Source organism: Osmia lignaria, chromosome 4 (assembly GCF_051020975.1).
Source record: "Osmia lignaria lignaria isolate PbOS001 chromosome 4, iyOsmLign1, whole genome shotgun sequence".
NCBI lineage: Eukaryota > Metazoa > Arthropoda > Insecta > Hymenoptera > Megachilidae > Osmia > Osmia lignaria.
This window is the reverse complement of record NC_135035.1, coordinates 11,501,071-11,514,526: the sequence shown is the minus strand read 5'-3', so window position 1 is coordinate 11,514,526 and position 13,456 is coordinate 11,501,071. Positions and strand designations below refer to the sequence as shown.

Sequence of the window (13,456 nt, the reverse complement as noted above, 5' to 3'; positions counted from 1 at the left end):
GCCGATTCGAGATATCGATCACCATATTTTGTATCGTTCTCGAAAAATTTCACTTACAATACTCAAAAGGAGAAAGAGGAGGAGGAGGAGTGGAAGTAGGAGCAAGAAGAGCAGAAATGGAAGGCGTGTTTCACCCTCGCGGCCTTGGCACGTTAATTTGCATACTTCATTCTTTGCCACCTCTCTCCGCCCCGTCTACCCACCTCGTCTACTTTCTTCTTACTTACAACTTCGAATTTTCTTTTTTCCACGTAATCGCGGCAAGACGCGGGCTAAGAGATGAAGACGAGGATGGGGTGCCGCGATGACGACATCGTTTCCCGGGAAACGTTTTTCTCTTCTTTTATTTGATATTTTTGCAAACGGCAGAAACGTGTCGCGAATTTAAAGATCCATCGGTTTTCAGCCAGTTGAAAAAATGGGGGGAAGGGATGAGAAATGAGGAAACACGGTCCACTAACACAGACAGGTTACTTATATACTAAACGATAATAGCCATATATACATATAACCGACTACATAGCATATACCTATATTTTAGTAGAACTTTGATAAGCCACCTTCGCGAGAACTTCCTGATGCTTGCGAAATCAGTTCTTCAACGTTACCTTGCTATATCTTATTCCTTCTCGTTCTCGCGCGACAGGCAAATTTCGATGGTACACCGTGAAGCTGAAATTTTCCATAGAAGAAAAAGCAACAGTTTTCCTTTATTTCCTTCTCTTTTTAGAAAATGGAAATCATTCGAAACGAAACGATTGATCGTGCGTCAGGAAGACTTCGAAGGTCCCCGAACGATAAACATATAGACAGACTAGGTCCCGTCGTGCGTCGGCATTTGCAGAAGGTCGATCGCAAAATAATTCGCAGAGCACACATAGACACATACGATATATTTTACAACGTATCGATCCACTGTGCAACATATTGTACAAACCGGGCATACATACACGCATACACGCGTACAGGTACACAAGACTAACCAATACGGACAGCTCGATTTACACATATTTATCGATGGAACATGGAACACGTTGACACAAGGACATTTGTACATCGTTAGATAGGCTATGATAATTTAAATTAGGTTATATTCCGTTAAGTGGTCCGCGTCGCGCGTATTTTCGGATAGCGGTTTCTCCGCGAGTTCCGTTTTCGCGATCCTAATGATCCTTCTTTAATCAAAAATCAAAGGAAGAAACAAGGGTGGGGATTTAGCAGATTTTATGATAATTTAGCTTTTGAAAGTACGCTCGACGCAGAACATTTTCTTATTGCAAATAGACGAGTGGGGGAAAAGAAAGAAAGAAGGAACGATGTCGGGACACGAGTGTGTTGTGGTGTTTCTTTGTTTGGTTGGAAAGAGGAAATGAGGAAGAACGAAGCTTTAAATTTACGAGAGAGTAACGAACACAATTTTATAGTAGTCAGGACTGGAGAAAGAACTGATATTGATAATATTTAAACTAGTAGATTTATTCAAAGAAATTGATTTGTGACTACTGTAAAAAATGGCCAAATATTATTGCGGAAATATATATTCGCCCTCCGATCCGCGGTCGGCGTTATATTATGAGAATAATAAATTATTAATGAAATTAATATAAATTGAATGAATATTTAACTGCAAATTGTATATTTAGTAGAGATTTATTTGAGAGTATCTTCATCTTCTTTTTTTTATCGTTCGTTTAATTTCGCTCTACGTTAAATGCGTTATGAGATTGCGAAACCGTGTGCAATCGCGGTTTAAAAAAAAAAAAATAATTTATAATTATACCGACGGCTCGCGAAGCATGTATAATAGTAGCCAACCGTTGAGGAATAAATTCTCGGAATTCGCGCTCTGTAGTTGGCCTTGCGAAACGCGCGCAAAGACAAGGAGCGATGGTGCTTCCTTACTAATTTTACGGATTGGCCAGTGCAAATTAATAATAATAATATAAAAAAAAAAATGCAAATATTAACAAACAGTTCGAAATCGTTTTCGAACTTCGAAAGACTGAATTGTTGAATTGAACGTGTCGCGGATGGCAGTCATGGTTCGTGTACCCTTTCGTCGAAAGGGGATGAGTGAAAGAGCGTTTGCGAAAAAACATAAATAAATAAATAAATAGATAAGTAAAAGGAGACGAAAGAAACAAACGACAGAAGCTCGTAGACGAGTGTACCTGATTGCAATCATCGTAAGTTAGCCATTAACTGCCATCCGCGACACGATTTGGCGTCAGACTGAATTGGACTGATTTATCTTTTTCTTCTATATTTTTTTTTTCTTTTGTTTGTTTTTAATCGTTTCTAATTAGTCGACCCTAGATTGGACTGATCTTAAATGTTTCTTGACTGATGTTACCAAACAATGTTAATTAAAAGTATCTAATTTCTAAGTTTAGAGGGAAAGCATGAACGCGATCAGATTGGCAGGGCACCGCAGCAGTTCGAATCAACTGAGAAAGTGACAAAGAAAGAAAGAGAATGAATGAATAAATAAATGAGCGAAACATGTAACGCGTGTCGTTTCAAATAACACCATCAGACGAGGCGCGTTTTTTAATTCGTTCGTATTCGTTAACACGAGTCTCTTTATTACCGCTTTCGTACTATCTGACATATCCACGTTTCCTTCGTTCGCTTCTCGTTTTTTGTTTTCTTTTTTTTTTTTTTATACACGATAGGCTTTTAGCGCACAGACACCACTACTGTTTAATTATGGTCATGGGTTACGAGGCACATTTATATACATAGTTACGTAATAGGCGCACTCACGCACGAACACACACGATACACACATGTAACACAACATCCTTTTGTTTTGTTTTTCTTCTTGTTTCACGTAATTATTAATCCGTAGACTTACGCCATAGAGACGATAGGATCCTTACATTGTTCACATTTTACTCGAGTTTTTCTATTTTACTGTCTTAATAACGCAAGCAGCTATTATTACAAGTACAGACGGGAAAAGCAAGCAGCAGCAGTTTCGTGCAACAGCTTCCTTATAATAAATAAAGTAAGCCGTATATCATCCGTTCAATTCACCGTACCGATAGAGTTACAATTACCGTTCAACCACGGATACTCTGAGCAGACAATTACAGAAAAAAAAGCCATATCACCTGTGCGAAAACGATATATCGCGATAACCGTTCGAATAAAAAAAAAAAAGTTAATTTTGTAATTCTGAGTTAGAAAGTCGGAGAAAAGAAAGTTAGAAAGCGAGCGAACATGTGAGAGAGAAAGAGAGAGAGTGAGAGTGTGTATGTGAGAGAGGAAGAGAAAAAGAAAGAACGAGGAAAAGAGCAAAAAAAGAAAGCAGTAAAAAGCACTGAAAAAAAAACGAGCTTATTCGAAATTCGTCAGATATGTAAAAATTGTATTGAGAAATAAAAGAAAAGAAACAACCGGTGCCATCGGCTCGAAACATCTCGAAACATCCGGGGAGCATAGAAAAAGGCTGAATTCTTTCCGGTAACGACTCCGTTTCGGGTACAAATTGTTTCTTCTTAAGCGAAATATGTCGAGCGTTACCGTGCTTACTTATTATTTGTTATCTGCCAAGGTGTTCTGGTTATAATATATATTTATTGATGACTATTATTAATATTATATTATTATAATTATAGTTATTATTATTATTTTTATTTTTAAGCAATGTCAAATGCATCTTAATATATTTTCACCTTTTTTTTATATATTATATATATATATATATATACATAATATGAAATGTACTATTTGGTTTAATAATTCGCTTGTATTTCTTTTTTTTTAATTCTTCTTAGTGTCACCTATTACATCCTCGAAAATGATAATACACAGCAGTTTAGCACACGGGTGTGCGAACCTGTGAACCCTTTAAAATTGTAGTAACGCGGACACCACGCGTGTTACATATCTTTTCTTTCAGCTGGAAGGTAAGTGTTGTCGGACGATCATCGTTCGATAAATCGCGACCACGCTTTCTTTCGACGCGTGTTCCAGCGCGTACACGTTCGGGCTTATTTCTCGTCGTCGATCCTCTTTTCCACGTGGCACGTAAAAACGGCCCTTTGTCGCATTGGAAAATCACAGACGACGACGACGACGACGATGCGTGGTCGTGTGGAGATCGAAGTAAGAACGATCGCGTTTCGACAGGAGAAAAGGGTTGAACCTCCAAAAAACGAAAAAGAAGTAACGAGTCTTTTTTTTAAATGGATATTTCGTGTGCGGCAAACGAGAAAATATCATTGGTAATAATATTCCAGCACATCGCACCAAAGGATACGAGGCAAAACTCGCATTTTCAACAACGGCCAATCGTAGTATGGCAAATAAAAAAGTAAAAAATAAAAAATAAAACGGAGAACGATTAAGCCGCCACGCCGCTCGCCAGGCTCACGCATATTATTACGTTTACTTCGAATTGCATGCTTTAAGTGTCACCCAGAATGCTCAGTGTTTCCTTCTCGTCGTCTCCTTTATTTCTCTTCTCGTTCGTTTTATTACTATTAATTTTTTTTTTTCATTTTTTTTATTATTATCATTTGTTCCTCACGTTTGCCCCAGGCTTCACACAAACGCGTGACGCCTAACGAAGCATACGTGTATACACATATGTATATTGCATATGCCTTTCTTGTAGAATGACTGGAGGAGTGTTTATATAGATATTTTTTCTTTAGAAACGGACAGAAAGGAATACACGCAATTTTTGCACAACCCGGATCTCCGTTTATCCGCCCGTTCACAAGCTTCCCTTTATTGTCCCAGTATTCTCCTCTATTCGCTCGTACCAACGGGTTTGTATGCACCTGTGTATTTGTGTGTATACTCGTGCACGTGTACAAACGAATACGTCTGACCACGATCTTTCTCTTCCATCGAAATCCTCTGGCCGACCTCATCAGAGCGGAGGCTGTTCACAATTTCTTTTGGCCGAAGTTTAACGAGACGCAGCTCGAGAAATTGGATAAAAAGCTTTTTTTCCAGCCAAAGGCATTGAACGAAGGGGTTGGCCTCGCCTTCATTCGCGTTCGATGGCTAAAGGGCGAAGGAAAGAAAAAAAAGAAAAGGGTAGATATACCGTATTATACGGACACCTCACATACACGCAGACACACATACTGACACGTATAAGGTAGTAACGTCGTTCGCGTTCAGCAGCCGCGTACCGTCTGACCGGATCTTTTTTTTTTTTTTTTTAATTAACGAGCACACGCGGCCATTACAAATGAACTGCGCGCCTTTCTTATATCGACGCTTAATTCGTTTCCGTGTTCGTGCTTCGTTTCGTTCTTCAGCCGTATTCTCTTGCTCCTTACCCCTTTCCTTTATTTTTCTCTTTTCTCTACTTAACCCTCCCCTCACTCGCTTGCTCGTTCGTTCGTTCGTTCGTTCGTTCGTTCTCTATCTTCTTGTCTCAATTGCATATCAAGTAAATGCATAGAGTTGCGCAGACGGACGCACTGACAAGACCAACGGGATCATTCTACTTGTTTTCTGTGCGCGCGCGCGAATACGAGTCTTAACCCTCTTGAAGAAGCCTTTGGTTTCGCGGTGGGTTTTGCAGCGGTTCGAAGAAAAAAAACTGGCATTGAAAGTTCTTACTTCGCTCCCCCGAAAGACGACCAGGCATTTTGAAACGTCGTCGAAAGAGTTTCCACACCCCCGACCCCAGCCCGTTGTCCCCTTTTTCTTTTATCCAGAACCGAGCTGCCGTATCGAATGTGCCCCGTTGCTTCGCGTCTATTTTCTCTCCTTCCGACTGTATTTTTTATTATTTTTTTTCATTCCGACAAATCTTAGCCCCGTTTAATTCCACGACGGTCGAATGAACGGTTAGTACGACGAGGGCGAAGGGGCGAGTAAACGTAGATTGCTTCGCGATCGTCGCGAGATGTGTCGATTGTTGTGAAAGACCGTTTCTTACCCAGACGGCTAGTGCTTCGTGAATAATTTAAAAGAATGCGAGAATAACGGGACGAGAGGGGCCAAGGGGTCGGTAAACCGCGAGACTCGAAGAAAGGATTGCGAGATTTATCGCGCATTCAACGTAACCATGACACAGAGTTTAGCATCCTCTGGTTCCTTGAGAAAGAAACGAACGATTCCTACCACCATCCCCTTTCAAAACGCGAACCTGCTATTGAATTGTCGCGTAGTTCAGGAGACGTACGAGCACGAGCAAGGAGAGACATTGAGAATCAGAGGTACAGAGGGATCGAGTAAGAGGAAAAAGAAGGATAAAAGAGGAGAATCGTGAACAGAGAGAAAGTTTATCGCTTGCGTCACCCTTTTTTTCATATGGGATAGGGTATAAGTGTGGGGGTTGCAGCTGCATGAGGTGCATTGTTGTGTTTCAGTGCTCACCTCTATGACGGGGCTGACCTTGAACTCTCTGAACACCCAGTCAGCGAAGAAGCTGTTCACCTGCCAGCTGTGCGGCAAGGTGCTATGCAGCAAAGCATCCCTGAAACGCCACGTTGCCGACAAGCACGCCGAGCGACAGGAGGAGTACAGATGCGTCATCTGCGAGCGGGTATACTGCTCGCGTAACTCCCTGATGACCCACATATATACCTATCATAAGAGCAGACCCGGCGACATTGACATTAAGTTCTTTTGAAGGTTTAGATAAGGTAGGGACCACGTACCTATCAACACACCACACTTTTTCAGAGGTTTCTCGCGTTTTCAATCTCTCATCATCCCTTCTACCACCCCCCTTTTCTGATTTTCACTCTTAACATCGTTCACCCTTCGATTTAACCTACTTTATCGTAGGAGGTTACGATCGTGTAATCCTGGTTGCTTCGTTACGACCTCGGCTTCGCGTACACTTTATTCCCTTCCTTTTCTGTTCACTGAAAATGCATGCCAAAGAAACCGGTCTCAACTCCCACGTGGAACGACCCTTTTACTTCTTCTTCTTCTTCTTCTACTTCTTCAGCTTCTTCTTCTTCTTCTTACGGTTCGAGCTTTCGTCCCAGCATCGGTCGTTCCCTTCGTATCCTCCTCATTCCTCAGAACTGCTTTTCTTTCCTCGTCTCCCGTCGTCCTTCGTTCTCTTCGGTACCGTACACTCGCCGATCGAATTCTTCCGGTATTCTCAGCTCCGTTATACCCCCTGTCGGTGACTCGGGATCGATGCGTCCAGTTTTGTCCTTCAGCGTGCCTGCAACCACGCTGGAGACAGAAATCGAGCCAAACCGAACCGGGAACCGATCGTCGATCATAGAATAATCCTTCGATTGACCGATCCAATCGCGTACGATGGGGTTACGCTTAATTTACGAGTAGGCCGAATTTTTGTTTGCTCTCCGTCGGCCAAACGATCGAACGTCAGGGTATAATTACGCTTCAGGTTCTTCCTTACTAACACCCCTTCAACTCCTTCCGCCTACTTTATGTTTCTTTTCTTTCCTTTCTCTTTTTCTTTTTTTTTTTATGTTACGTTGTGTGACCGTCACCCTGTTTACATGTACGTGCATTATTTTTTCCTCTTTTTTTAATTCTGTTTTTCTTCTATTTTTTTTTTCTTTCAATAAAATTTTATTTTTGTCGTGGCTTTTTCAATGTTCGATGTTCTGTGTGCATGCTGATATGTAGCGTCGTTTAATGGCTCGTTCCACAGCTTAACGCGGCTAACACGGAATGCCAGCTTCCAGGGCGGTCAATCAATCGTCGATGAATCGTCGATCGTTACAATATTTTTTCTTTTCTTTTTTCTTTTTCGAAAACTCAAATTATTTGCATCGCTGCATGAGTACAGTGCGCGAGTCACATCTTCTGCTAACGATAGACATAGTATGTTCATTTTACCGCGTATTAATCTTTTAGTTACTAACTAACGTGCATAAGCACGAACGCATTTCTTTTCTGCACGTCACAATTCTTTTTTCGTTGTTTGAAAAGAAGAAAACGAGTACGTGGCTTGTTTCACGCATTTATTGCACGACTACGTGGCCTCTCACACTTCTAATGCGTTTAATTAACATCCTTTTGTTTTCTTCTATTTCTTCACGCGACCACTTAACCACCGAGCAATGAGGAATGTAATTTTTAAGCGTTTCTCTAACCCGATGTCGAACACGATTCGTCTGGCATGGTGGTTTTGGTCCTCTTCATCTCGACTTACTCTCAACTAATTGCAATTCGATCAATTTTTAACGATACTTCCAGTGCCTAGAATGGATCGGTTACGCGATTTGATCCGATATATCGATCGACGAGGCAACAGTACTACTCGATGCAAAAATGAGAGAACGAGATAGAGGGAAGGGAGTGAGTTAACCTGTGCTAATCCTTAATTGATCCCGAGACAGCTGGTAGGGTTGAGTTAAAACCGAGCCGAGGTCGTCTCGAGAAGGGAATGGGAAACTTTAATCGAGAACTACATCGAACGTTCGAGGATCCAGCTAATTACTAGAGGCACCATCACGCTGGACGCTCTCTAACGTTGAAATTCCTGGCAGACTGATTTAACGCGTTCCTCCTCGATACGCGAGAACATCTTTCTCCTTTCTCCTTTCTCCTATCTCTTTTCCGTTTCCCCTCGGACGTTCGACAAAGATCGAGCCCTAAGGGAATAACGTGTATTTCGCAGTCTCGCGCGAGAACAGTGTCGTAATTCGAACGAACAAGGATTTCGCGCACCAACTAAAGCTCCTCAAAGCTTTCAGGCGTTAACCACTCGTCCAGCTGGACGGCTTACACGCTTGAAAGCTATAATCCTAGAAGAGCGTCGAAATTTAACCCCTTTACACCTCCGGTTCACGCTGTTTGTAATTTCTCTTTCCACGAAAGATATTCCTTGGCGAAACTGTTCTCGCGCGACGATCAGTACCGGATTACGATCCGAGGTGCAAATTTTCTGACCGGAGACGGACGATTTTCAGGTACGGGCAACGGGATGCATCCAGCACCGTCGACGCCTCCCTCTGCCATGTACCGGATGCCACCGCCAACGGCGGGTGGTATCAACGAGCCTCAGGAATGCCCGTACTGCCGTCGCAACTTCTCATGCTACTACTCCCTGAAGCGTCATTTCCAGGATAAGCACGAGCAATCGGATACCCTCTACGTATGTGAGTTCTGCAACCGCAGGTATCGAACCAAGAACTCGCTGACGACGCACAAGAGCCTTCAGCATCGTGGCTCCAGCGTAATGCTCAAGAGGCTGTTGAAGACCACGACGTTGAAGAACGTTCTAGGCAGCATGCAACAGGGCCAGATGCAACAGCAGCCGCAATGAAAATGTCGGAACCGTCTTACAGTCTCCCCGTCCCCTGGACTCACTGCATCCTCGTATTCTCATCGTCATCGTTTACGTCCTTGCCACCATCCGGTTCTTCGTCGTTCGATATCGTCACGGATCGTTACGATCGGTTATCCTCGATTCTTCCTGGACCAAAGTACGCTGCGATGCGTCTGGATGCGTCACAGGGCGACGACATACGCGTTTCCGATTCGTCGAGTCGTTGCGCGTTCTCTGAATATCGATCGAACAAATCCTATACGAGGCACGCGTCGATCGTTCGTTAGAATATCGATCTCGAATCGATCGGCCCTTCATTGCCGATTCTCTACCACCCCTCGCTCGTCAATGTTCTTCCATCGGCCGAGGGTCACGCTTCTCACACCCTCCTACGCCTTGTAGTCGTCGTTTTGTAGTTCTCCTCGAGTCAAGACTGCGATTAATCCAAAGAAGATGAAGATTAAGAAGAAGAAGAAAAAGAAGAAGAAGGAAATCGACTGAGAGACACGCGATCTCGAAATATTCCCACGATACGTTTCGTTGGGTTTCAAAGAAAATGATTGCCGTAGCGCGTGCGCGCGTGCAAGAACTGAGAATACATTCCATTGCATTGGCTTCCAGTCCCGCTGACCGGAAGCGAGTAGCTCGGACCGTTTCGACGAGGTCTCGAATGTGTGACCGTCGCGTCGCTTTAACGCGTTCTACCGAGGGACTGACTCGACAGAGACTGTCAGCAACGTTTCTACAGGCAAACGCGCCCATTTTTTTACAAATTCTATATCACGAAATTCGACTTTCTAATTAGCTACGAATCCTTACGGATCCTTTTGGAATAATTACGATATCGTTCAAAAGTAATAGTACTTATCTTCTCGGAAAACGAGCGTGGCCTTGCCTGTTTCGCATGTTGGGTCGTACGAGTCTCGGCCAGTCCCACGACACATGTCAATTTACAAGATTATCTTGCTAACGATCGAAGCAGCGATCTCGAATCGTTTAGCAGAGAAACCACGAAGAACCAGGGACAGGGTGGCGATTGGGGAAAGAAGATTGAGGAAAATATGTATCAGGAATGATCGAAACATCGTGTTGTACATAGATGTTAACGCGTATATGTGTGTACGTACGGTATGCGTGTAAAGTAAGAAAGAAAGTGTGCGTATGTGGGTGTTGAGTGTACGTCTCTGTCGCTGGAACTTTTTATGCGCACACACGCGATACGCATAAGTATTCTCGGATGTCAGGGGGGTGGGGGAATTGTAGATCGAGTATCTTAGGCCTAAATGAAATTCAATTACAAAGTCTACAAAATATGTGCTCAAATTTCGGGAATAGGGAGAGGGGTTAGAAAGGATTCAGCGTTTTCGGCAATCGAGAAACGAAGGGGGCGAGTAAGAAAATTAGCTAAATAGGCCAAGTAGAGCAGGATAAGAGAAACAAAAAGGGGAAGGATTTAGAGGGAGTCGTTGCGTGGAGTTAAAGGGGAGAGAAGAAGCGGTAGAAAAAAAAAGTGCAAGTAGAAGTTAGATATTGGGCTCTTACACGTGTACAGGTCCGTCGTGCGCGTAAATTACAGACTATATTTTTAACTCTTTAAAAATAAGAATATTTTGAGCTGTACATATATATACATACATATATATATATTATATTCGTACGATATTGATAACGATGATATTCTCTTGTTCAGGTTTTATAAAGGGGTGAATGAATGAAAGAAAGGAGAAACAGAGTGTAGTTCGACGTAGATAGAACCTCGGTCGGAGCAGGGCAGTGATAAAAAAGCTCAGGCGTTCCTCTCATTTTCGTTTCGTTCGAGATTCGCGCGTTTACGAGTCACAATTATACGCGTCTCAATTGGCGAATGTGCAATATTACGAGTAAGGGGATAAATTAGAGGATTCGGGAGACCCTTGGTCTGCCTGTGGAACCGGCAGCAACCAACGTTTCGTTCCATGTCTCGATCTTTTTCGTTTTCTCTTCGTGTTTCGTGCTCGTGTCGTTCGAAGGGTCGTAGAAAAAGACAGAGGGATCCAATTAGGCCAAAGAGAAAAAAGGAAGCATAGATACACGGGGATGAGAAGAGGTTCTAAAAAGAATTTCGCGCGAGACTGTCGAAGCACTGCCCTGTTCTTTTCGAATCTTCGATGCGCATCCATGCTGTAAACGAACGTACAAGCGAGAGGAAACCCTAAAAAAGATGTTCATCGTGCAACATATTCAGGTTTAGAACTCAGTATAAAAAGAAGAAAAATGAAAAAAGAATAAAGTTGATGTTTTATCGCATAATTAAGGGATGGGGGGTTACAAACGAAAAAAGAATAATAAAACAAAGGAAATGCCATTATAACTAACGAGCAAGTACAAATTATCGAGGGAAAAAATGATAAAACAAATTACGTCTACGTCTTAATTCTTAGGTTTCTTAGTAGCGAAGAGAGGGATTAAAAAAAAAAAGAAGAAAGGGAAGATATTTAACGACACGAGAAGAGTAGAATTTACGTGCCCATGCGTCTTCTCGGGCTTTAAACGACGGGGTTAGCACAGAGATAAACAGACAGAAAAGAGAAGAGAGAATACGAAGAACGAGAGAGAGGGATAAGGTTTTCCAAAAACATATCTTCGAAACACGAAGTATACCGTGAACGAGAAATACGATTTTAGCTTTAGGTGTCTTCCGATGGCGGGAGTTTTTAAAATAATTGCGTATACATTACGTAGGGGTAAAAAGAAAAGAAAAAACTATCTTTTCCGCGGCCGGTCAAAGCATAATGTGGAGAAAATGATTTTAAAAAGGAAGGGGTGGGTGAGATCAACGTGCGGACGTGTTTGCTTTTCGAAAAAAAAAATTTCTTTTCGACATGGGAAAAGCGTAAATATAATTCGTTAGTGAAAATTATCCTAGTCATTTTGGAAACCTTTTATAATTCTGTGATATAACGTCGGACTAGTATCAAGATATGTATTTGGCGCTACAAAATGAAAAAGGGGAACAAGTAATCAGGGTTGGGTTGCGCGGGGAATAAAAGAGAAACAAACTAAAATATTTACCACCTTTCCACATTATGATTGCCGGCATGTGTGTGTGCAAAATTGCGTACTGTATAGCGAAAAAAAAAAAAAGAAACTAATTGGTTAATTAATATCGAGGAAATTCTGTGATGTTCTTCAGTTGAGGTATACTAGAAACGAAAATGTTAGAGGTATAACGAAGAAAACAAAAACACGTATACGGAATTAGGTCGATGTTCGGTGTTGTGTAAGTTAATATTGTAAATTAAAACGAACGGAAAAAGAAAAAAGAGACAAGAAGAGAAAAATACCGAGACACGAGACGAGACTTTTACGCCGAGAAAATTCAAGATCGAATACTGTACGGAGTTTCTGCGATTGTCCAGGCGACCGCTGATCCGTTTTCATTAAAATTCAAGGAACACGTGTTCGATTCAATGGGAGCAACGAGCGAAGAACTGAACCGCGTGTCGTGGAAAATTTTCCGGGAAAATCTCGTGGAAAAAAGATGTCGCGTTGAGCCTACTCTTGTAGGCTCGAAATTTTAACGATCGGTACGATACCAAAGTGGATTTGACTGTTATACTACGATTATTTCTCTTTTTTTTTTTAATTAGTATCTCTTTTTGTTTTCTTCTTTAAGCGAAACCAAAGCGTGTAAGGAGTTTTCCCGAGGACGACGCGCGAACCACTCGCTCCTAGACGTTTCTCGCGATCGGCTGTCGCCACGAATCGAGGAACGAAGCGCAGTGTTTTGATATATTATATAACATATCTCTTCAGGGTACTCGACCCACTGTACGATGACACGGTGTTGAATCGAAAAATTACAAAAAAGAGAAAAAAAAATGAAAAAAATTATATATTATACATTATACATACACAAAACGACACACACATACACAGAATCTATTCCAATGTGCCAACGTCTTCGAACTTTGAAAAAAAAAAAAAGAGAAGAGAAGCAAGGAACTTTAGGTCTTTTACTATTTACACGAGAAAAGGGGAAAAGGGAAATGTAGTTAGAGGCGCGTCGCATCTTCTATCGAGAAACGAATATTATCAACGTCATTACTACCACTAATCGTTTTAGGATTTAAAGCGAATATTATACAAAATATTATCGAGGAACTTTTTCGAACTTTAATGCATGAATTTTTGTCTCGTATGCTATTAAAACAACAAAAATGAAAAAAAAAATACAAG

The 13,456-nt window shown here is 41.8% G+C and overlaps 1 protein-coding gene across 1 annotated transcript; it reads left to right on the top strand.

The window, feature by feature from the left end:
* Positions 1-6,482: 6,482 nt before the first annotated feature.
* On the top strand, positions 6,483-13,450 carry LOC143305252 (madf and zinc finger protein 1-like). The gene is made up of 2 exons (XM_076688046.1): positions 6,483-6,620; positions 8,880-13,450. The coding sequence occupies exon 2, from the start codon at positions 8,894-8,896 to the stop codon at positions 9,233-9,235; it is 342 nt and encodes a 113-aa protein (XP_076544161.1). The 5' UTR covers positions 6,483-6,620; positions 8,880-8,893; the 3' UTR covers positions 9,236-13,450.
* The last annotated feature ends 6 nt before the right edge of the window (positions 13,451-13,456 follow it).